Below are 24,567 nucleotides of genomic sequence, written 5' to 3'. Positions count from 1 at the left end.
AGAAGAAGGCGATGGGTCGCCCTTCCTGGTTGAGGGTGGCGGCAAGGGCCACATCAGAGGCATCGCAGTCCATCTGGAACAGGGAGTCCTCATTCTCTGCATGCACTGTGCATTTGTGATGTTCTGCCTGATGTGGGTAAAGGCTGCCTGTGTCTCAGGTGGGAGGGGAAAGGTGGTGTCCTGGGCCAGTGGGTGGACCTTGTCTGAGAAGCGGGGAACCCATTGGGAATAGTAAGAAAGAACTTGTGGAGGGCCTTGAGTGTGTGTGGGAGGGGTAGCTCCATTAATGGGCGCATACGCCCTGGATCGGGGCTGATAACACCATGTGCCATGATGTACCCCAGGATGGCAAGGCGGGTGGTGCTGTCGACACACACTTCTCCTTGTTATAGGTGAGGTTCAGCTCCTCGGCCATCCAGAGAAATCTCTCCAGGTTGGTATCGTAGTCCTGCTGGTCATGGCCACAGATGGTGAAATTGTCCAGATATGGGAAGGTCGCTCTCAGCTTGTGCTAGTCTACAATGCGGTCCATTTCGTGCTGGAAGACAGACCCCGTTAGTGATCTGAGTGGAACTCGGCGGAACTGATTGAGAGGCCCGTCTGCCTTGAAGGCGCTGTAGGGCTTGTCCCTCGTCTGGATCGGGAGCTGATAATAGGCTGACTTCAGTTCGATTGTGGAGAAGACCCTTTAGCGGCCTAACTCATTGACCATTTCGGCTATCCTGGGTAAGAGGTAGGCATTCAGCTGGGTGTACCGGTTAATGGTCTGACTGTAGTCTATGACCATTCTCGGTCTGCTGCCCCCACCTTTGACCACCAGGACTTGGGCTCTCCATGGGCTGGTGCTGGGTTCTATGAGGCCCTCTCCCAGGAGCCACTTTACCTCAGCTTTGATGAATTCTCTATCGGCTATGCAATAGTGCCTGCTTTTGGCTGCTATTGGTTTGCAGTTTGGCGTGAGGTAGGAAAAGAGGGCAGGAGGGGTGATGCACAGTGTGGAGAGGCTGCAGGTGGGCTGGGGCTGGTCAAATGGCACACTGTGGAGTGTGAGTGGGTGATGCTCTGTAGGTGGAGCTGGAAATCTAAGCCTCGGAGGACCGTGGCATAGAGTTTGGGCATGACCAGGCGCCTGAACCCGTTGTATGTCTTCCACCTCACCGTCAGGTCAATGGAGCAGCACCCAAGGGTTTTTATGGAGCAGTCCTGAGTGGCAAAAGCAATAGAAAAGTTCGTAGGGTAGATTTTAAGTCTCAAAGCTCGGGCCACATTTGGGTGTATGAAGATCTTGGTGCTACCACTATCGAATAAGTACTTTGTTACCTGACCGTTAATAGCGACATCCATCATGAAGGGCCCGAGGCCGTGTGGGATGCCTCTCTTTAGTGTAGAGGCTGCTAGGACCATCTCAGGGTCCAAGTCGGTGCTTCCTGACGGTTGAGGTGAGTGGCGGCTGGTGGTGTCCTTCACCCGCGTGGGGTGCGTCGACAGAGGTGAGAGGTGGTCGGTGGCATCTGCAGGCTTGGGGTGTGTCAGGAGGGCAGACTGGTCGGCGGCCATGTTGACAATGTCGTCATTGTTGTCATCCTTTTCTGAGTGGGAGGTAGGGTTGTGCGCTGGGTTGGCCTGATAGGCCCAAGATGGCGGCGGTGCTCAGCCAACGCAAGATGGTGGCGCCCTGGCTGGCTCTATCCATCGGTCATGCTTCCTGCTTTGGGGGAGGTGATGTCATTGCACTCTGCATCGGAGGATGTGATGGCGGAAGTGACGTCTTCACTGGCAAGGCTTTGGGGAAGGCGACACTCGTGGTGAGCACACGGCGGTAGTACCTGTTGGGGTTGGATGTGGGGCAGGCAAGAAAGTCACTAGGAAAGTAATGGCGGCATCTGGACCTCGCACATGGTGGCGTCCGAGGGGGTAATGAGGTGATTGTAGAAGGCCACTAAGCTGCCAGCGGGCTTCAAGAGGCATACTTTTGGGTAGTTCCCTTTCTTGCCACATCGCAACAGAATTGGTTTCTCACCGGGCAGTTTTGTGACTCACACCAGGACCCACAGTACTTACATGGGTGCGGGGTGCCTGTGGCAGTGATGCTTTCGCCTACCAGTGGTCCTGGAGTCCCGGCTGCTGTCTGGGCTGTCCACACAGAGGGTTGGGGAAATCAGGATTCGAAGGCTTCAGCATGGAGGATTGCAGCCTCCAAGGAGCGGACTACCTCTATAGTCTGGGCCAGAGAGTAGATATTGTCTTCTAGTAACTTCTGGCGGGTGGCTCTTGAGCACAGACCATGAATACAGGCATCCTGACCAATCTCTTGACTTCCTTTTCGTTCACCCCGGGCTCTGCCAGACATGGACGAGCTAGCTCACACAGGGCTCCCAGATAGGCTTTGGTTGTCTCACCTGGCAGCTGGGCCTGAATACTCGAGGTATCTGGCATAGACCATGTTCATTGGGCACTTGTACGTGGTCTCCAGGGTAGCCATCGCTTCCAGGTACTCTGTAGTCTAAGGGCCTGGAAGGTACGGGAACCCAGCTTCGTGCAGAGCACCACGAGTTTCTTCTAATCCAATTTCACCATGTCAGAGTGTGCCTCGATGACTGCCTTGACCGCGTGCCTCCAGATTTCGAAGTGTGCTTGGGCTTCCAGGTGGCGAGGGTTGATCTCTAGGCTCTCAACGGTTAGGAGCTTTTCCATAGCAGGTCTAAGTTTTAATTGAATAAATTGCGATGCACTCCTGCAGCAGTAAGCAGACACAAAACTCAAGAAAGACTGTACAACAGGCTTTATTCAGTTAAAAGTCTCTGCTACAGTGGTAGCTGTACTGGTAGCTCCTGAGAGACTGGCTTGGGAGAGGCCAGCTCAGGATTATATCCCGGGTGACAGCCGGCTGGGTGGAGTTAGGTCTTTTCAGGTCGGCTGATTGACAACTGGCTAGGTGTGGTCTGTCCTCCGGTGATCTTCCTGCAGGTACAGAGATCACCCCCTGCAGTAGGCTAGTCGTGTATCACCACACCAGGAAATGTTGTAGTGCTGTCATGTCTGTTGGTACTGGCATTTCACTGATTGCTCCAGTCTTTGATGGGTCCGCTTTTAGGCCTTCTCCTTCGAAAACATGCCGACATAACCGACTGGTTCAGCCGAAATCTGCACTTCCGGGGGTTGAGCTTCCAGACTCTGTCGAGAACTTTTTAAAAAATTTGCATTGTGTTCTTCCAAGTCCTTGCCACCTACGAGTATGTCATCAACAATGATGGCACAGGGATACCCTGCAAAGATTTGCTCCATTGATCTTTAAAATACTTTGCTGGCTGAATTGATTCTGAATGGCATTCGTTGAAATCTGTATTGGCCGAAACTCGTGCTGAATGTGGTCAGCAGTGACGACTTGTCAGGCTTGATTTGCCAGAAGAAATTTTTTGCGTCCAAGACTGGAAAAAAAAGGTTGTGCCCACCATCTATGCGGCAACTTCCTCCACAGTATGCATTGGATGGTGTGGTAATTTTAAAGCTGTATTTAGGTCTCTTGGGTTGATGCAGATCCGGATCTCCTGTCTGTCTTTTTTCTTAGCAGCCAGCATGGAGGACACCCACTTGGTAGGCTCGAAGGCTAGAGTAATCACGTCCAGGTCCTGCATCCTGTGCAGCTCAGCATTAACCCTGTCCTTCATTGCTACTGGTATACGGTATGCCAGATGAACCATGGGCCTCACTTCTGAGTCGAGCAGCATGGAATATGTCACTGGCAACTTCCCCAGTTCCTCCGTAAAAATGTCTCTGTACTCAGAAAAGATTCTTCAGCTGGACTTATCTCATGCACCTCTCTGCTGAACAAAACAAGTCCCATGTCCTTGCTTGCCCTCAGGCCCAGCAAAGGCACGACGTCTTCTTGGACTACGAAAAACGTTAGTACGTAGCTGTCCTTGTACATGGAACTGCAGTCGCACTATGCCTATGGTTCTAATTCTGCTGCCCTGCCTCTGCCCGTATGCCACTAGGCTTGTGGACTTGGTGCATAGTATGATCTGTTCTGACTTCCTCAGTCGATTGAAAGTTCTTTGTGACATAATGTTGGACTTGGCCCCAGTGTCAATTTTCATGTATGACGGAATATAGATATGTTTTTGGGAGATAAATTGAGAGAAAATAGATCTTATTTAAAATACTGGAGCTCTGCTAATGCTAGACATGTCTCTCTCTAATGTTAGACTGGCTGTCTAATGTTTCACTTCAAATAAGAGAAACAAAAAGGAACTCTGTAGTGACCTGAAAGAAAGCAGTTATCACCTGGAGAACCCTGAGGGGGAAAGTTTCTTCGGCAAGACACTGAAGTGGCTGGGTGTCCAGCGTACAACAAATATCTCTCTGAAAACCAACAAGAATCTTCCTGAGTGGTAACCATTTACCTTTCAAGCACCAAAGCCTGGTGAACTTTATAAATGTTAAATCTGTGCACAGTATAAGAATTACCTATAACTAATAAACTTGGAGGAATGAGAAGTGAGATTGGACTGTGAACCAACTTTTGTTTAAGTAACCATTTGTCTTGGTGAATATCTATTGCTGCTGGGTTTTGGGGTCCTCTGGGCTCGTAACACATGTCTTTTGCTTTACTATTGATCTTCATTGTTACAAATGCTTTATTGTTCTTTCTGATTCTTGCTGGGTCTCCTGCTATCTGCAGAGACAATCCATCAACGAAATACTCATCGTCTGAGTTTGTTTGTCCTTGCTCAGGTTCCAACTGGTTAATCATCCTGTATCTGGGTCTCGGGGTGAGTTGCTGCCTGGCTCTGCAGCATCTGCTAAAATGGTTAAATTTCTGGTAGTCTCTGCACTCTTGGCCAAACGCCGGCCACATCTCTCGTCTTGCCACATGGTCACTGCTGCAGTTAACACACTCCGTCCTGGATGAGGGTGTAGTAGGGCTTGGTTGGCTTCTTCTTATTCTGGCTTCTGGCCACTGCTTGTTTGCAAGTCCCGCTTGGACTGCATCTACGCTCGTGCCTTGCTGTTGTGGAAGGGCTAGCTTTCTGCTGTTCTTCATGGTTTCATAGGCCAGACATGTGGAGATGGACTTTGTGAGCATTACACAGCAGTGCCTTTGTTGTCTTCGTCACAGATACTGCAGACTATCCTGTCTTTAATTAGTTCTTCACAGAGCGCTCCGAAGTCACAGGTCTTCGTCCTGATTTTTTAGGTTGCTGACATATAAGTGAATCCACTCGCCAGACCTTTGTTTTCTGGTATTAAATCTGTGTGTTTCCATCATTAAGTTCTTTTGTGGATTGCACATTTCTTGAAATTCGCTTTTTAAACACTCAGGGTCCTCTTTTGACTCAGCCGGTGTGATAACAATACACCCTTCACGTTCCTTGTTTGCATATATGAATGACCATTCCTTTTCTATGTCCTTGGGGCCTGCCAAATTTAGTAAAATGTATGCTCTGATTCAGGCAGACTTATCACTATGCATCGCCGCAATCAGAATGTCATATTCTTGTTCAGAAAAGCTCCATTTCTCAGCCACTGCCCTCAAACACAAGCGGGTCGGGCCTTCTGAATCCATCTGCATTTTGGCACAGTTACAAACATGATGCAAATGTGGTGCTGATTACTCACTTTTCACTTGAAGGCTTCAGGCTTGGGATGCATGCAATCCCACTTCTGACACAATGTTTGTTATTGCATTGAATAGCCAGACAACACAAGTGGCAACCTCTTGCAAACACTTTACTGTTGAATCCAACAGCAATACAATGTATTGTTCCGTTTTCAACTAATGCACCTCATGTGGACTGACACTTGCACAATAGTGTTATGGTGAGTACAGTGGCTGCAGCGGGTACAGAGCAGTTAATTGGAGCAGCCTCCACCACCATCCCTACAAGGCATTCCAGGCACCCACAACTCTGTTTTTCAAAAAAAATCACACACAAATATATAACCCTGATATCTCCCCAAAACTTCCCCTTTCACTTTGTACACTACTTCTGGTGATTGCTATTCCTGCCCTGGTATACAAGTGCTGGCTGTCTACTCTTATCTATACCTCTCATAATCTTGTAGACCTCTAAGTCTCCTCTCATCCTTATATGCTCCAAAGAGAGAAGTCCCAGCTTTGCTAACCTTGCCTCATAAGAGTTATTTTCCAATCCAGGTAAAATCCTGGTAAATCTCCTCTGCACCTTCTCCATAGCTTCCACATCCTTCCTATAATGAGGTGACCAGAACTGAACACAATACTCAGAGTAACAGATGACCTGTAGTTCCCCTGTAGCCTTTCCTAAATAAAAGCACAATATTATCCACCCTTTTATAATCTGGTATCTCACCTATGGTTAAATGATGCAAGTATCTCTGCCAAGGCCCCTGTGATTAATTCCTTAGTTTCCTATAATGTTCCAATATACACTGTTAGGTTCAGAGATTTATCAACCTTAATTTGCTTCAAGACCCTCAACACCTTGTCTTTTGTAATTTGTTTGATATATTGCTTCTTCATTGTCCAACAAAATTGGAGCACGGTGTAGACCTTCAAGCTTGCTTTGGTATGGCAGAATTACCTCTGGCCTTTTATGTTCCAGTTCCCAGATTCAGAATTACACCACAATAGGAACTCTGATTTGAATACATTATAATCAATTTTGTAGGATTTAAAACTGACATTAAAAAGTAATGATATTAGTTTTCATGATGGCTTGATTTACTCATGGTTTTGTTGCAGAGAAATTTGAGCACAATGGGACTCTTTCTCTTCCCCCCCCCCCCCAACAAAAGTAACAAGATGAAAGATTGGATTATCCTTTGGTAGTTAAGTAAAAAATGTCCAGAAAACTCCTTTTTCATCAAAAGTGATATGCTATTTTATGCCTGTAAGAGTAGCATTGGTTCAATGTCTCATCTAAAAGTGATAATCTGTGACAATATTTTATGCAGATTTTTATAATATTTCTTAATATATCTTTAAGTCTTTCTACTTAGAAAAAAGATATAGGAGTATCAGAGCCAGTAGCACCAGGCTGAGAAACAGCTTCTTCCCATGGCCAGTGAGAATGATGAGCAACCAAAGGAACTGCTCACACTAAACCTCTGAGACTCCCATTCATGAAGCAATATTTATTTATTTATTTATTGTTTATATAAATACTTGTCTTGCATATGTAATGTTTATCTGTATGTGTGTTGTCCGGTTGTGTGTCTGTGTTTTGCACCAAGGACAGGATAACACTTTCATCAGGTTGTACTTGTGCAATTGGATGACAATAAAATTGATTTAAGTGCTTTCACTACAATTTTCAGTTGAGCTGATCTCTTGGGTTTTGTCCATATTACTCTAATAAGTCAAATAATAATGGTTGGCAGCAAATGTGGTTCAAAATGGCATCTGATATTTCAATTCAGGCTTTGGTTTCCTCAAAACTTACATCTTGTTCCCTTTTGCATTTGTTAGTCATTTAATAGCTCGATTCAGTGGAGCATACTTTGCAATTTAATTGTGTAACATTATTACTTGAGGCATGTTTCCAGATATACAATTATGTATCAAAATGGTTTTTAAATTTTGCTAGAACTTCTTTAAGCAAGAAAATTGTAAGCTCTGACCCTGAAAGAAATTCTGGAAGAGTTGCATAAAATATCTATTTTTAGCATTTCATTTGAAAGTAATCTTTTTAACTGAGTGCTCACCCACGTTTAATTTTTATTTTGCAATGTCACAATAGAGTTTCCTTAATCAGTGTTTAGAATATCAGTTTGTTTTTGAACACTGACTTTAGAGGAAAAAGAATAAAAAATTATTTGGGGAATCCTGAGAGTTTATTTTTGTGAATACTGTGTATACTGATTAAAATCTATTGAAATCTACAGGAGACACTACAGCAACTAATTATGATGTCTCTTCCAAATGTCCTCGTCTTAGGCCGGACTCCTCTCTCAGGTGAGCTGTTCAATTAAATATTTGTTTAAGTTAAAGAAGAAAATGCAGATGCTGGGTTCTAATGCAATACAGAAAAGTACTGGAGAACTCTTCCTATGGAGTATTCATAGGAAGTAGAAGGCGATCAATGTTTTGGGCCTCAACCCTTTGTCCGGAAAGTGAAAAAACAGATATATTCCTGAATAAAAAGGTGGGGGGAGGAGAGCAGCGTAACACAAGCTAACATTTAAAGAGATTATAGGTGGATACAGGTGGGAGGGTAGAAGAAAAAGAAGATGAGAGTTGATAGGGGGCGAGGGTAGAGTCAAGAAAGATAGCTCTCTGATAGGAGAGAAGGGAATGGGGTGGGGAACTGGAGGAAAAGACACAGAGGGGTGGCAAAAGGGAGAGACCAGGGAGGGAGTTAATGGAAATTGGAAAAGTCTATTTAGTTGGAGACTGCCAAGACAGAATATAAGGTGTTGTTCCTTTAATTTGAAAATGGCTTCAGTTTGGCAGTGTGACATAATAGGCATACATTTTGTAACATTTTATTTAAAATTGATTTTTTTTGAAATATATATTTTACTTTACAAAATTTTGATTGTAAATATGAGCAATGTGTGCACTATGTTGCAAAAATTATCAATCAAATCTTCCTTTGAATTAACAATTGAATACAAATTAGCTCTGCCAAATATGTTAAATGTGGTTGAAGAACTTTTTTTCTTACAGAAAAATATTAACTTTGTACCAAAGAAATGTATTTCCCCATAAAGTACAAATTTTCATGTTTCTCAGCTTTACCACTCTAATGGCCTTTATTCAAGATAGCTCGATAGCAAAGGGGATATAATTGGATGACTACAAATATGTTCTCAAGCTAATTCCTGTGTTATAAATAGAACCTCTTTGGCCCTTCTAGTCTGTGCCAAACCATATTTTTGCCTAGTCTCACTGACTTGCACCCAACCCTCCACACCTCTCTCATCCATGTACCTGTCCAAGTTATTCTTAAATATTTAAATTGAACTTGCATTCACCACCTCAGCTGGCAGCTCATTCCACATTCTCACCACTTTGTGTGAAGAAGTTCCTCCTAAACTTTTCCCCTTTTACTCTTAACCTATGTCCTCTGGTTTGTACCACCTGCCCTCAGTGGAAAAAGCCTATCTGTATTTACTCTTTCTATCAGCCTCATAATTTTAATACCTTTATCAAATCTTCCCTCATTTTTCTATGCTCCAGGGAATAAAGTCCTAACCTGTTTAACCTTTCCCTGTAACTCAGATCCTGAAATTTGGGCAACATCCTCGTAAATTCACTCTGCACCCTTTATAATTTATATCTTTTCTGCAGTTAGGAGACAAAAACTGCAGACAATACTCCAAATTTGGCTTCACCAATGTCTTAAAAAACTTTACCATAACATCCCAGCTCTTATATTCAGTACTTTGAATTATGAAGGCTAATATGCCAAAAACTCTCTTTGCAACCATATCCACCTGTGATGTCACTTTCAGGCAATTATATATCTGTATTCCCAGGTCCCTCTGTTCTACCACACTCCTTAGTGCCCTACCATTCACAGTGTACATCCTTTCTTGGTTTGACCTTCCAAAAAGCAACACCTCACACTTGTCTGCATTAAATTCCATCTGTTATTTTTCAACCCATTTTTCAAACTGGTCCAGACCCCTCTGCAAGCTTTGAAAACCTTCTTTGCTGTGCACAATTCTGCCAATCTTAGTGTCATCTGCAAACTTGTTGATCTAATTTGCCACATTATCATCCAGATCAGTGATAAAAATGACAAACAACAATAGTCCCATCACTGATCCCCGAGGCAAACCATCAGTCAAAGGCCTCCAGTCTGAAGAAATCATCCACCACTACTCTGGTTTCTTCCATCATTCAACATTGTTGAATCCAGTTCACTACTTCACCATGAATACCTAGCATCTGTATCTACCTGATTAACCTTTCATGTGGGACATTGTCAAAGGCTTTACTAACACCCACGTAGACAACATCCATGTCCTTTCCTTCATCAACTTTCTTGGTATCCTCCTTGAAAATCTCTGTAAGATTGATTAAACATTGCCTACTATGTACAAAGCCACGTTGACTATACTGAATCAGTTTCTGGCCATATAAATAATTGTAAATCTGATCTTTTAGAACACCTTTCAATAGTTTACCTACTACTGATGTCATTCTCACTGACCTATAATTTCGAGGGTAACTTTTGGAGCCTTTATTAAATAATGGAACAATGTGAGCTACCCTCCAGTCCTTTGGTACCAGACCCATGGCTAAGGACATTTTAGTACTTCTGCCAGAACTTGTGTAATTTCTATGCTAGCCTCCCTCAAGGTCTGAGGGAAAATCTTGTTAGGCCCTGTGGATTTTTCCACCCTTGTTTGCTTTAAGGCAGTGATCCCTTCCTCCTCTTTAATCTGTATAGGTTCCATGATCTCACTGCTTGTTTTCCTTACTTCCCACGACTTTGTGCCTGTTTCCTGAGATTCCCCAATCTCTTTTGACTCAATACAAAGCTGACCACACTAATCTTCAAGGGGACGATTGGGGATCTGATTCAGAAGGAAAGAAGTGTATAACAGGTATAGACAACATTATGCAAATGAGATACTTGAGGAGTATTAAAAAAATACAATCCCATGAGTATGGTCATACCTTTCCCATTCCTCAGCTCCACCCATATAGCCTCGGTAGATGAGCCCTCTGGTTTGTCCTGCCTGTGTACAACTGGGATATTTTCCCAAATGAGCAATGCGATTCCTCCCTGGAGGTTGATGGGACAATCCAAGGGGTTGATAAATGCCAGGGGTGGGGGGGGGGGGGGTTCTATTGAACTTTTGTGGTTGAAAGCAAGGGTGTGTCTATGGAAAATGGCATCTATGGCAGGCATGGCCAACCTCTTGCAAGAGCCGGCCTTGGTGGCCGCCATGTGATATTTGGCTTCGGCCTCTTGATAAGTATAGACCAAAGGACTGACAGGATGGAGAAGAAGGAGTTATGTGTCCAACCCCGCCGCTCCACTCCCTGTCCAGTACTGCCACCACACCAAGGATTCCATGTCTTGGGGTCCATGAGGGATCAAGGATTCCATGAATGGGTCGATGGTCTAAAAAGTTTGGGGACCCCTGGGTTAGTTTGTCAAATATATTCAGATATGATTCCCAAATTAATTTCTATCAGTCTTAAATGGTGACTGGATCTCCTATTAGGTAATGAGATTAACCAGGCGACCGAAGTGTCTATTAGGGAACAGTTTGGATCAAGGGATCATAATACTATGACTTCAAGATAAATTCAAGGTAAAAATAATAGGTCTATTCCTCTGGTTGAGATGCTAAATTGGAGTTTTAATGATATTAGGAAGAATCTGGCAAGTGTGGCTTGGAACAGGTTTTTTTTTCCTGGCAATGATGTGCTTGGTAAATGGGAGGCTCAAAAGAGTACAGAGTTGATGTGTCCTTGTCACAGTTAAATGTAAGATTTCCGAGAAACAATGAGGCTTTGGTTAAGAAGAAGGAGGTGCATAGCAAGTATAGACAGCAAAGAACAAATGAGGTATTTGAGAAGCAAAAGAAATACAAGAAAACATTTGATCCAGTTGGATCTGGATCAGATCGGCTGGAAAAATAGGCTTCAAAATGGCAGATGTATTTAATGCAGATAAGTGTGAGGTGTTGCACTTTTTTTGAAGATAAACCAGGGTATGACTTGCATGGTAAACATTTGGGTACTGTGGAGTGCAGTAGAACAGAAGGATCTAGGAATGCAGATGCAAAATTCCTTGAAACTGGTATCACATCGATAGGGTTGAAAAGAGAGCATTTGTCTCATTGGCCTTATTAAATCAAAGTATTGAGTACAGAGGTGGGCTATTATGTTAAGTTGTATAGGACAATGATCAGGCCATATTTGGAGCATTTTTGTTTACCTATCTATTGGCACGGTATCAATAAGTTTGAAAGGGTGAAAAAAATTTACAAGGATGTTGATGGGACTGGAGGAGCTGAGTTGCAGGGAAAGGTTGAATAGGCTAGGCAAGCAGACTTTTTCCACTAAAGTTGGGTGATACAAGAACTGGAGTCATGGTTTAAGGGGAACATTGGTGGAACCTCTTCATTCAGAGGGTGATTAAAACATGGAATAAGCGCTCAGTGGAAGTGGTGGATGGATGTTTAATTTTAACATCTAAAATAAATTTGAATATATGGATGGGAGGGTTATGGAAGCCTATGGTTCACGTGCAGGCCAATGGGAGTAGGTTGAAAACTAGATAGGGTGAAGGATCTGCTTCTCATCCATAGTGTTCTATGGGAGGAGAGAGAAGAGAGCATGTCCAAGTGTGATAGATCTTTCAGTATGTTGGCTGCCTTTCCAAGGTATTGAGAGATATAGACATAGTCCATGGAAAGTTTTGCTTTATATTCTGAGCTGCATCATTACCTTTTTTCTGGAGCTTCTGATCTTGAGCCATACAGTGATACTTCCAACAATGATGCTTTCGATAGGGGATCTCTTGAACTTTTTGAGAGCCAAGTCGACATGCAGAACTTCAATAATCTTCTAAGAAAGCAGAGGCTTTGGTGCACTTGTTAACCATCATGTCAGTGAGTTTGTTGCAAATCAGGTGAATGGAGAATTTTATTTGCAAGAATTTGAAGCTATAAAAATTGACTTGGAAATGTGCATTAGGTGGTTTCAATTACCTAATTTTGAAAATTATTATGAGGCAGCACAATTGAAATTCATTAATCGAATGTTAGATAGGGTGCAAACTCCTAAACGGGCTAGATTAGAATTAAGTCACCTTTCAGAAAGTGATGTAAATTCTTTTATATATAGGTGGAGACCAAGTTTTTTGAAGTCTTATAGTGTTCCTGTACTTCGACATTTAATTGATATTTGGTGTAAGAGAGATTGTATAATTGGATCTAAGGGTAAAATTACTGGTCTGACTCCTAAATATAGAAATAGGATTATACAATTTTCAATGGATAGTTATTATTTAAAGGAATGGGATTCAAAAGGTATTCAAAGGGTAGAGGATCTTTTTGATCAATAGTCAATTAGTCAATAGGGAGGCTTTCTTTCTTTTAATCAATTACAAGAAAAATTTCATATTTCAATGAATTCAATATTTGCTTATTATCAAATACGAGCTTTTTTAAAAGAAAATTTTGGACAAGAAATTAAACTCCCCAATTTGTCTAGATTTGAAAATTAATCATAAAATCTTTGAAAAAAGGATTTATATCAGAAATGTATAGCTTGTTGCAAGAGAAGATGAAGAAACTTGGTGTTTTTAGAATAAAGTAAATGGGAGAAAGATTTACAACTTACTATATTGGAGGATGATTGGTTAAAGATGTGTGAGAATGGGGTAACTAAGTTGATTAATGTAAGATATAACTTAGTTAATTATAATTTTGTACATAAGTTATATTTGACACTGAAGAAGTTGAAAAGATATGGTTTTTGGGATTCAGATTTATGTTTCCGGTGTGGAGTACAAAAAGGGACTTTTTTTTTACATTTGGTTTGGCTATGCGAAAAGGTGCAAAATTTTTGGTTAAAAGTTAGGCAATTTTTATAACATTTATATAATATTCAATTATTGTTTGACCCTTTATTAATTTTATTAGGGTTTATGACTGATTTAAGGGGTTTGAAATTGGATAAATTTCAGATTTCTTTTATTCATTTAACTTTAGCTGTTGCGAGAAAATGTATTGCAGTAACATGTAAGATGATGTAGAAATTAGTATTTTAAGATGGCATAATGAGTTGAAATCTTGTATCTATCTAGAAAAAATAACATATAGATTACATGATGATTATTTTTTTATTAAAATGTGGGATCCATATTTAAAATATATGGGTCTTAGTGTATGTTAATTACAAAATTTTAATTATTTTTAAATTAATTTTCATATATGTGGTATGGCATTTTAATATTTGTAAAAGACTCCAATAGTTTGTAGAAATAGGGATAGTTTGGGGGTTTTCTTTAACGGGTTTGGGGGATCGGGGTTGGGGTTGATTATTAATTTACTAATTTCAGATTATCTATTTTACTAATGTATTTTTGTAACAAAGGGGTTTGTATTTTTTTATTGTATTATCTTTTACTTTTAAAATATTATAAATGATGTTTTAAAAAAAATAATTTGAAGCTATCCATTCTTTTGACTTTAGCCCCAATAATATGGATATGAATGTTGGCTCTGTTCACTTCCTGAAGTCAGTGATCATCTTCTTCAACTTATTGAACTTGAAAGAGAGATTATCTTGGCATCATGCCTTTAGACTTTTCAATCTCTTTCCTCTATTCCTTCTCATCATAGTTTGATACTCAGCAGAATGATGACATTGGCAAGTTTGAAGATGAAGTTGGAATGGTATTTCGCATTACAGTTGTGTGTGTAGAGGGAGTGCAGTAGGGGATTGGTAGGCAAGAGCCTCTCGAGCTTTCATGATGGTTGATGTCAAAACTGCCAGTTGGTCGTCATTTAAGCCTATTATTATGCTTTTTGTTTTGCTTTTTCTTTCAAGAAGAATGGCTTTATGTGGGTTTAACAGTTAACTGACTTTATTTTCCTTGATCTGTTTGAACCAACTTTCAGCGACAATGTCCATGACTGCCAGCATATACCTCTTCTGGTTTCTGTCCAACTGTGTGCTCTGCATGCTGGGAAATATAGTTCTTATTTACAAACATAATATTCTTTTTGTTACTTCTTTCTTGAAGCAAATGGGGACTTTGGCTTGTTGGAGGAGGAGACTAAAAATATCCAAATGTCCATTAAACAGGAAAGTCTGCAGACACTTGGATTGCAGTGTGAGACACCAAAAGTGCTTGAGAAACTCAGCATCTTTAGGAAGCGTAACAGATGTTTCATTCCTGAGCCTTTGTCAAGGAATGAGCAAATCGCAGAATAAAAAGTTAGGGAGGAAGGAATACAGGCTAACAGATAAGAAAGAGGTCAAAGGTGGATATAGATGGGAGGGCAGAGCAGAAAATAAGTTGAGTTGTGATGGAGGACAGGGTAGCTCTGAATGGAGAGGAAAGGGAAGGGTCTGGGGAACTAGAAAAAAGTAGACAAGGATAGGGAAAGAGAGATTCATGGGAGGGGTTTAACAGAATTGGAAAAATCAATGTTAATGCCTTGTCGTGGGAGAGTGCCCAAACATTAGATTAGGTATATGTTCCTCCAATTTACAGATAGCCTTGGTTTGGCAGTGCATATTGATAAACCTATCGGTGTGGGAATGGTGTATGGAATTAAAATGGTAGTCCACTGGGAGATCCTGATTATTGCAGCAGAGTTAAGGTGCTCAAAGAAATAATCTCCCAGTATGAGTCCATGTTCTCCGATGTAGAGGTGGTCACAAAAGGAGCATTGGATGCAGTAAATGAACCCTGCAGACAATGTTTCCTCTAGTTTTTAGTAGTTAATGTGCACAAAAATCTTATGTTGCACAAATGTTTTACCTGTGACAAAATGCTTGTGCAAATGTAAACTTGAAATTGTTTCAAGATTATTTTGGCACAGCCTATTTCTCATGGCTAATAAAACTATTGGCATATTTTAATATAACACAATAAGAGATTTTCAATAAGTATAATTATTAATTACTACATTAGTTTTGATAACTAACCTTTTCTGCGCATATTAATTTCCTTTGTGTGCTGCTTGCGAAATGTGCATATGCACCTGTACAGCTGAGAGGGAACAGGGAACAATGCCTGCAGATACACAAGAGAAGTGTTGCTTCACTTGGAAGGATTGTTAAGGGCCCCGAATAGCATGACAGAGATGTGGTGCAAGTGTAGCATTTCTTGCTGTTTCAGGGGTAGATACTAAGAGGGCGATTAGTGAGTTAGGATGAGTGGACAAATAAGTCATGGAGAGAGTGGTCCCTCCAGAATGTTGGGAGTGGAGGGGATTATATGCTTGGTGATATTATGTTATAGGTGGTGGAAAGTGCGAATGTGTTGAATGCTGGTGACACAAGGGGAATCCTGTCCTTGTGTTTCAGGGCAGAGTGGGCGAAGGCATGTTGGCATCTCCAATTTCCATTAAACCCTTCTGAGTCTCTCTTCCCTATCCCTTTGTCTCCTTTCCTCCAGCTCTCCACCCTTTTCTCCTCCCTCTCCATTCAGAGAGCTACCCCTTCCCCAATAACTTCTCATCCCTTTTTCTCTACTGCCTTCCCACCTATTAAAGTTTGTTTATTGTCATCTGACTGTACATGTATAACCCAAGAAAACAACGTTTCTTCTGTCCACACACACAATGATTTGTTTGGTTACATGATTCTGTTCATCTATATCACAGCCTGCCGAAAGATACAATTTTCCAGCCTGGAAGTCCTGATTTTGATGTTCCTGTACCACCTCCTTGATTGTAGAAGCTCAAATATAATGTGTGCTGCATAGTAAAGTTCTTCTATAATTCTTTGAGCCCTCTTCAAGCTGCACTCCCGGTAAATGTCGTCAGTAGGAAAAAGCAAGACTCTTCTCAATTTTGAAGATCTATATTAGCAGAGTGAACAGTAGTGCGCCATTGCTTAATGTGATAGGTCTTAATGATGTGCTCCCAAACTGGGCTGATTGTAATTGTTTGATCAGAAAATCCAGAATGCAGCAAGGACAATTTATCTACTAGCCTCTGAGGTGTGATCGTGTTGAAGGCCAAGATAAAGTCTGGCATATGAGACATCGTTCTCTTGGTGGGTCAGGTCAAAGTGGACAATCACCGATAACCTCTTTCCTTTTAGCCTGTGTTCCTACCCCTTTTACTTCCTCTCTTCTTTACTCCTCCCTATTACCCTCCCCCCCCCCCCACATACACACACCCCTCCACCTTTTTATTTCAGGTGTCTGCCTGCTTTATGCTCATACCTTGACAAAGCACTCAGGCCTGAATCATTGGTTATGCTTTATTTTCTGTAGATGTTGCATGACCTGATGAGTTTCTCCACCACATTTGTATATTACACATGTGAATATATCCTCCATTTAATCTATGCAGACTCTCAGAACCTACCTCAAGACATGAGGGGGGGCATGCCAAGTGATTACATGGGGTTAGAAGATAATCCCTGCTGTCCTCTCAAAAGTTGAGAAAAAGTGATTAAAAAAAAAACTAAGAGATACAGAATTGTCTGAAGACATTAACAATGCCACCAAAGAAGGATAAAGGTCTTACTGCAATACAAGAAACCAAGCAAGAAAAGGAAGAGAGGCCTTCTTTGAAAGGATCCTGGAGCTGTTCACAAGGTAACATCCAAAGGAGAGAGGCCAGAAGCTGGGGAGACGTTGGACACTGCTGCACAAGGTCTCGTCCGACAATGGCCGCCAACATTGATATTACTCTGACCACTGTGAAGTTATGGGCACTAATGTGATATCTTTTGCATCTCACATAGATCAGGGGAGTAGAGACATTTTAACTTCTTGTGCCTCTGGAGTTTTTCCTTTTTTCTTCTCCTTATTTTTTTTTGTTTTAAGCCTGGATTGTTTATATATGTAGTATGTTATATAAGGAGAGTTGGGGTGATTAGGGAAGAGGAAGGGGGATGCTGTCTAATGGCAGGAAATGATCTTTTATTAGTATAAATATTAATGGAATTTCAGAATCCGCTAAAGAGAAAAAGTTTATGTTATATGAGAAACACTAAAGTAGATGTGGCTTTTTTTGCAAGAAGCTCATTTCATGGAAATAGAGCATGCAAAGTTAAAGAGAGATTGGGTGGGAATGCTATTGACTTCTTCATTTAATTCTAAAGCTAGAGGGGTAGCGATATTGTGACAGGATATAAATATGTTTTTGGGAGATAAATTGGGGCAGGGTTTTTAGTGAAGATCACATACAAACACTTCAGAAACAGATGTTATTTAAAATACTGGAGCTCTGCTCATGCTAGACATGTTGGGGCTAATAGTCTTTGCAAAAGCTTGGAGAGTGCCCAAGAGACTTCAGTAATGGATTGTTGTTTACCAAAAGGCAACAGATGAAAGAGCTTGTCGGAACTGCTTTCTTTCTGGAGTGGAACTTGCTGCCAGAGAGAATAAAACAGGCTTTCTCTCTGTGTGTGAGAGAGAGGGACAGCCATATACACACGGATATCAGTTCTACAGTTTTACAGTCATCAGTAGCAACTGAAACTAGAACAGGACAAGCTGGCATGCTTGTGGAAAACTCCATTTGGAAGATGGGTTATGAGTGCTTAGTTCAACCTGATCAAATCACTTGTGGTTCATGCAAGAAGAGAGGTCTGGCTGTCTAATGTTTCACTTGGAATAAGAGAAACAAAAACAAACTCTGTGATGACCTGAAGAAAAGAAGTTATCATCTGGAGAACCCTGAAGGGGCAAGTTTCTTGGAAAGACACTGAAGAGACTGATTGAAAAGGAATCAGTTGTGGGTGTCCTGGAAAAACAAATCTCTCTCTGAAAACCGACATAACCTTCCTGAGCAATAACCATTTACCTTTCACGCACCAAAGCCTGGTGAACTTTATAAATGTTAAATTCTGTGCACAGTATAAGAATTGCCTGCAACCAGTGAACTTGGAGGAATGAGAAGTGAGATTGGACTATGAACCAAAGAACTTTTCTGAACTTACACACACATTGCATACACATGTGCTTAGAATTTGAAGGGGGTTAGGTTAGTTTAGTCAATAGTGATAAGTTAAAGTGAGTTTCTGTTTTCATGTTTCAAGATAATTAAAAGCGACTTTTGTTGAAATAACCATTTGTCTTGGTGAATATCTATTGCTGCTGGGTTTTGGGGTCCTCTGGACTCGTAACATATTTATCAAAAGATTTTTTAAGTGTAGCAATAACAAAGAAATATATAACTATAATGTGGAAATTAGACAATAATGTGGGGTTGAATAAATGGCAAATGGAATTATAAAATTGTATACTATTAGAGAAAATAACATATAATTTACAGAATCAACCAGAAAATTTTGATAAGATTTGAAAACCTTGTATGGATTTTATTGCTATGATTTCATCTACAGCGTCCTCCACTCCCGCTCCAACCCACCTTAGTTAATTCAAGGTTCAAGATCATTATATAAATTTAAAATTTAACTAATCAATGAAAGATGTATGATTATCAGGCAGGCTTTCTTTTCTTGTCTTTCCTACATTTTGGGGAGGTAAGGGGAGAAAATATATATTTTTGCATCATTGTTTTTTATTATTCTGTATAATATGGTTAAATACTGTACTTGAAAATTAAAAATACTGTACTGTAATTAAAAATAAAATTTACAAAAAAAAAGGCATGCACCAGGCCTCTATGAGATTAATAGTATGTAGCTATGAAACCTGTAGAACAGCCACGCTGCCTATCCTTCATCATAGTGGCGTGTTCAGAAGATCTGACTTTCTGTCATGTTCTTTCCTATCCTACAAAAGGATCTTGCTTTTGCTCAGATCATCAAGGGGTTACTTTCTCAAAATAAGGGCTTGTTGATTGAAGATTTCAGAATTTCATTTCATTGATATATTCTTTAAGGCTTGTTCATCAGCTACCAAGAATTGTCATAGAAAGAACTCTTCTCAGGAACTCTGCAAACTCTATTAAACTCAGATTCTCCATCAGCATTATCATTTGAACATCACTTTTTCACCTCCCCTTCCACCATTTCAACATGTAAAGCCACCTCTGACACTTGTATACAAAAGTATGAAAAAAAAACCAGATAGTTGAAGAAGACCCATAGCCTCTTATTGAAACCTTTCATTCATTTGTTAATCAGGAATTTACCTATCCTCTTCAAAGAAGAGTCTGCTTCTATTTCACTCCTTGTGTCTTTTAAGAGAAAAAAAACTCCTCTCTTCAGATGTTCTCTGCCATTCAATCAAGGCTGATGATCCCAATATGAAAAACATTTAATTAGATGTGGTATATTTTTAAGGTTATGTTCTACTTTCATTAATCTGTATGCTCCTGAAGCAAGGCCTCAAGATTGTCAGTGGCATCCTGCTTAAATGGATCATGGGCCAGGGGATGTTGCATTTCTTCAAGGAAACTTTGAACACTTTCTTCTGTCTGACGGACATCTCTTTTCATGATGGAGTTTTAAATAAACTTTGAGTCTTGGTGTGGTTATGCAGATGAAATGCCCTGCTTTTATTAACTGACTGAAGGAAACTAGAGCCTCTGGTGATGTTGGCCTGAGCGTGGACACTGTTGAATTGCTTGCCCTTCCACTGAATTTGGAAGATTTGTGGCAATGGTGATATTTTTTTCAGTGACTTAACATACTTGTTCTAAATAAATAAGACAATGTAGCATGAAAGGTTTAAGTTAAGCAAGAAAATCTGCAGATGTTGGAGTCAAGTGCAAAGCATAAAAGTACTAAAGAAACTTAAGTCATACAGCAGCCATTGGAAGTGAATGGCAATTGATGTTTCAGGCTGAGCTCTTTGTCAGGAATCTGGAAAAATATGTAGACACTTGAACAAATATACATGGATTTCAGTGAAGCCTTTGAAAAATTCCATCAGATAAGTTGGTCCAGAAGGCTAAAGTTCATTGGAGCCACAAAAAATAAGCAAATTGGATCCAAAATACTTGGTAAAGTGAGACAGAGATTGATGTGTCGAATTTTGTGATTGGAACCCTTTTATCAGTGGTGTAATACAGGGATTGGGGCTGGGATCTTTGCTGTTCATTGTAAATATTAAATTACACATGAATGTCAAATTTAATTAGTTCAGAATTGCGCATGTTGATCATGAAGAGGATAGTTGTCTACAGGATCATGTTGAAGAATTGGTATGATGAGCAAAGTGATGGTAGATGGAATTTAATCTCAGTGCAATGTGATGCAAGTGGAAGGATTAGTAAGGATCGGACAATAACAACTAATGGTACAACTGAAGGGACTGTTGAAAAACAGGAGGACCTTGGTGTACACATCTGAGTTTACTTGAAGGTGATAGCTCAGGTAGATAAGGGGGGGTAATGAAGACATATGGAATACTTACTTTGTTTAGCGAAGTCAGAGAATATAAGAGCCAGGAAGTTATGGTCTAACTTTACAGAATTTTAATTAGAGTATTGTGTACCATTCTGGTCACCACACCAGAGGAAATACTTGATTACACCAAAGGGAGTGCAGAGGAGCTTTAACAATATGCTGCCTGGGGTGGAGTGTTTCAATTATAAGAGACTAGATAGGCTGAGTTTTACTCAGTGATCTATTTCTTTGTTGTAAAATAATTTGAATGTGTGGCTTTTCATTGTGCACGAAATAACTGCTGTACCAAAACATGTTCGGGAATGGGGAGGGGTGGGGGGTGGCACAAGCCTTGCCTATTGAAGTCAGTATTATGGACAGGTTCTCACTGTCCAGCCACTCATCCCCTTTCCGTTAGCTTCTTCAGTCAACAACTGCTAATGATAAGAACACTCAAATCCTGCAGAAGCCTACATATATTTTCATAGTTGTTGCTTTATCTACAACTTTAGTGATCTTTTTAATCAAAATTTAATGACTTGCAACCCTTTATAACTCTAGAGAACCACAAATACCTGAAGAAGCTGGAATCTTGAGCAAACAAAGAATTGCTGAAGGAGCTAATCAGTTCAGACAGCATCCATGGATAGAAATGGTCAGTCAGTATTTCAGGAGTAGCTGCCTGGACTTCACCCCACTCACTCAATCTTGCCTGAGCCCCCTACTCCTCCTGAACGTTGTGCTTTCCACTCCACACCAACCTCATCTTCACCATCAAACCCAAGCAAGGGAGACAGATGCTATTTCTTGAACACCTCGTATCTACCTTTGGACCGAGACCCCATTAACTATTATTATCAGGTTATTGACTCTAAGACCATTACAGACCACTTCAGGTAATCTCCCCACTGCACCCTCCAACCTAATTGTTCCCAATCCTGCACTGTTTTCTATCCAAAATTCTAGAAGCATTGTTACTGTTTGTTTCTGCCCCCCCCCCCATGCTCATCTCCCCGTATCTCCACACCATCTTGATTTTTCCCCTGTCCCTTCCTACCTATTCGATTAGATTCAACTTTATTGTCATTGTGCCAAGTATAGATATAAACCCAATGAAATGCAATTAGCATCTAACAAGAAGTACAAAGAATAGTGCTATTTACAAGTAACCGTGAATTAAAGCAAGTACTCCAGCAAACAAATAAGTATAAAAATACTGAGAGTACACTATGGTACAATACTGCTCAGTGCTGTTAAGATTCATCAGGGTCACATCCTCAGGAAAGAAACTCGTCCTGAGCCTGCTGGTTCAGGAGTAGAGGCTCCTGTAGCACCTATTGGATGGAAAGAGAGTAAAAAACAAAAAGTCCATAGTTAGGGTGAGAAGCATCCTTGATGACGCTTTTCACCCTGGCCAGGCAGCATTTCTGTTAGATGTTCTCAATAGTGGACAATTGGGTACTGATAATCCGCTGGGCAGTTTTCTCCAACCACTGGAGTGCTTTATGGTCTGATATAGGATAGTTACCATACCACACTGATTTACATAGGTGAGTATGCTCTCAATGGTACAACAGTAAAAATCCAACAATATCCTGGGACAGGTGAACCTATATATGGGACACTATTCATGCTCTCCATCTTTTTGAAGAATTTGAATTCTATGGCCACCACCAGCTTATCTTCACCATGGATATGCATGTCCTTTACTCATCTATTCCCCATCAGAAAGCTTCAGGGGCTCCTGCTTCATTCTTGAATGCAGAGCCATTCAGTTCCCATTGACTAAATCTCTCCTCTACTAGGCGAGGCTTGTCCTCTCTTAACTTCTTTGATTATTTCCATTTTTTGTGCTTGCCTTTTTTGTCAGCTATGTGGAACAGTCCCTGTTCCAATCCTACTTGGATACTGCTTCCCAACTCTCCTTCTCCTTCATCATCAACTTAATTTGTGCTACCTCTTGTACCCTGGCAAAACTTGACAATTTTATTAACTTTATTGGCAACTTCCATCTGGTATTTACATTAACCTGGCATGTTTCTGGCTCCTCTCTCCCTTTCCTTGACCTCTCTGTCTCCACCTTTGGAGACAAATTGTCCATGAACTTCTAGTATAAACCACTGACTCTCATACCTAACAGGATTATTCTTCTTCCCAACCTCTCAATTCATATCCATTTCAACTATCCCAATCATTCCTACAATTACATATCAGAGTGAGATCAAACATAAACTTGAACACATCATAAAATCTTCTTGGACAGCCTTAAATCTGATGGCATGAACTTCACATTTTTTTCAAGATTGAGTGCTTGTTTGTGAGCGTTTTCAACTAATACTGCATCACAATTTATTTTCTGACCACCAACTATAGTTTTTTCACCAATGAGTAGGTTTTCCCTGACTATCTTGGCTCATTATGTTGAAATCAGTCCCTGCCAAAAGTTCACTCTTTTCTTCTGTCTTTACAGGTTCCTGCTTATTTGCTTGTTGTCTATCCTTTTCTCTTTTCCCTTGTGATTTTTTTTTTTTGTTTCCCTCCCACTTCACAGCAGGTGCCTTTGCATATATCCCAGTGGATCCTTAAATCTTTTCTCATTCTCTCTTCAGTGTTCTTGATTGCCTACCTATTATATCTTCTCACATTTGGTGATTTTTAACAGCGAAATCAAGGCAATGTCCTTTTTTAACCGTGCACAGTTCATTACTCAATTTTAACAGTCTCTGAATCTTGTTTGGTAATGATGTATAGTTCTAGGTCGAATGTATCAGAGACTCATCTAAACCATTATCTCAACCATTCAGATGCTTTTGTTGAAGCAGAGTTGTCCTTCAGCTTCAACCCTTGTGGAAATAGGATGGGAGAGAGGAGTCACTCATAGCTTCAGATTCCTGTCTGTTGGGTCTATCGCAGAATCAAAGCTCTGTATGGTACAGACCTTGTAAACTGTTGAGTTACAGCCAAATGCTTTAATTTGAGACTCAGATTCTGCTGACAAAAGAGGAATCTCTTGAAAACCCTTTACAATGATGCATAGCACTGAATAAGAATACTTATTCACCCTTTCATGTTAATATGGACTCGGTAGCTTGGGAGGTCGTGGGGAAATTGGTATTGAATTGCTAATTTTCTTCTAATTCATTTTCTTATTGATACTAATGAATTTGCATTGCTATTGATATATGCATATTTATTCTATGATAAGGATGTTAACTATTTTCTTTGCCAGCTGGTTTATAAATTGTAGCAGAATTCTTTTTCAGAACTCAAAAGTTATACAACTTGAACTGTGTGGTCACAGACATGTTGTGTTAGCTTCATTTGCTTACAATGATCGATCAGTTGATGGGATGGAGGGTGAGAAAGCAATGCTAAGCACAACAGGATTCTGCCAGAAATGGGGAAGGAAACAGCTTTGTGCATGGTACAGTGTTGTGGATATAACAGCAAATGAGGATTGTATGCCATATAATGTCACTGTGCATGCCAGATAGCTTGTATGGGCTAAAGTGTAGCACATTAAAAAAATACTATCAGCAACAATTTTTGCTTATGGTCTTTTAATCCTCTGTGCCAATAATTTGAGTTGCCATTGCTTTGGGGTTGTTTCAGATTTGCTTGAG

The 24,567-nt window shown here is 40.7% G+C and overlaps 1 protein-coding gene across 20 annotated transcripts in view; it reads left to right on the top strand.

Moving 5' to 3' along the window:
* LOC138760639 (girdin-like) overlaps window positions 1–24,567 on the top strand; it is a 272,147-nt gene that overhangs the window by 66,872 nt on the left and 180,708 nt on the right. For all 20 annotated transcript variants that reach the window (XR_011355767.1, XM_069931479.1, XM_069931478.1 and 17 more), the window contains one exon: window positions 7,867–7,936. Coding sequence is in view for 19 of the 20 variants with exons in the window: in XM_069931479.1 (XP_069787580.1) it covers window positions 7,867–7,936 (70 nt within the window). In the remaining variant the exon portion in view is untranslated. The remainder of the gene's footprint in view (window positions 1–7,866; window positions 7,937–24,567) is intronic.

Source organism: Narcine bancroftii, chromosome 4, assembly GCF_036971445.1.
Source record: "Narcine bancroftii isolate sNarBan1 chromosome 4, sNarBan1.hap1, whole genome shotgun sequence".
Taxonomy (NCBI): Eukaryota; Metazoa; Chordata; class Chondrichthyes; order Torpediniformes; family Narcinidae; genus Narcine; species Narcine bancroftii.
The sequence above is the reverse complement of the archived record's forward strand: the minus strand, read 5'-3'. Positions and strand labels throughout refer to the sequence as shown.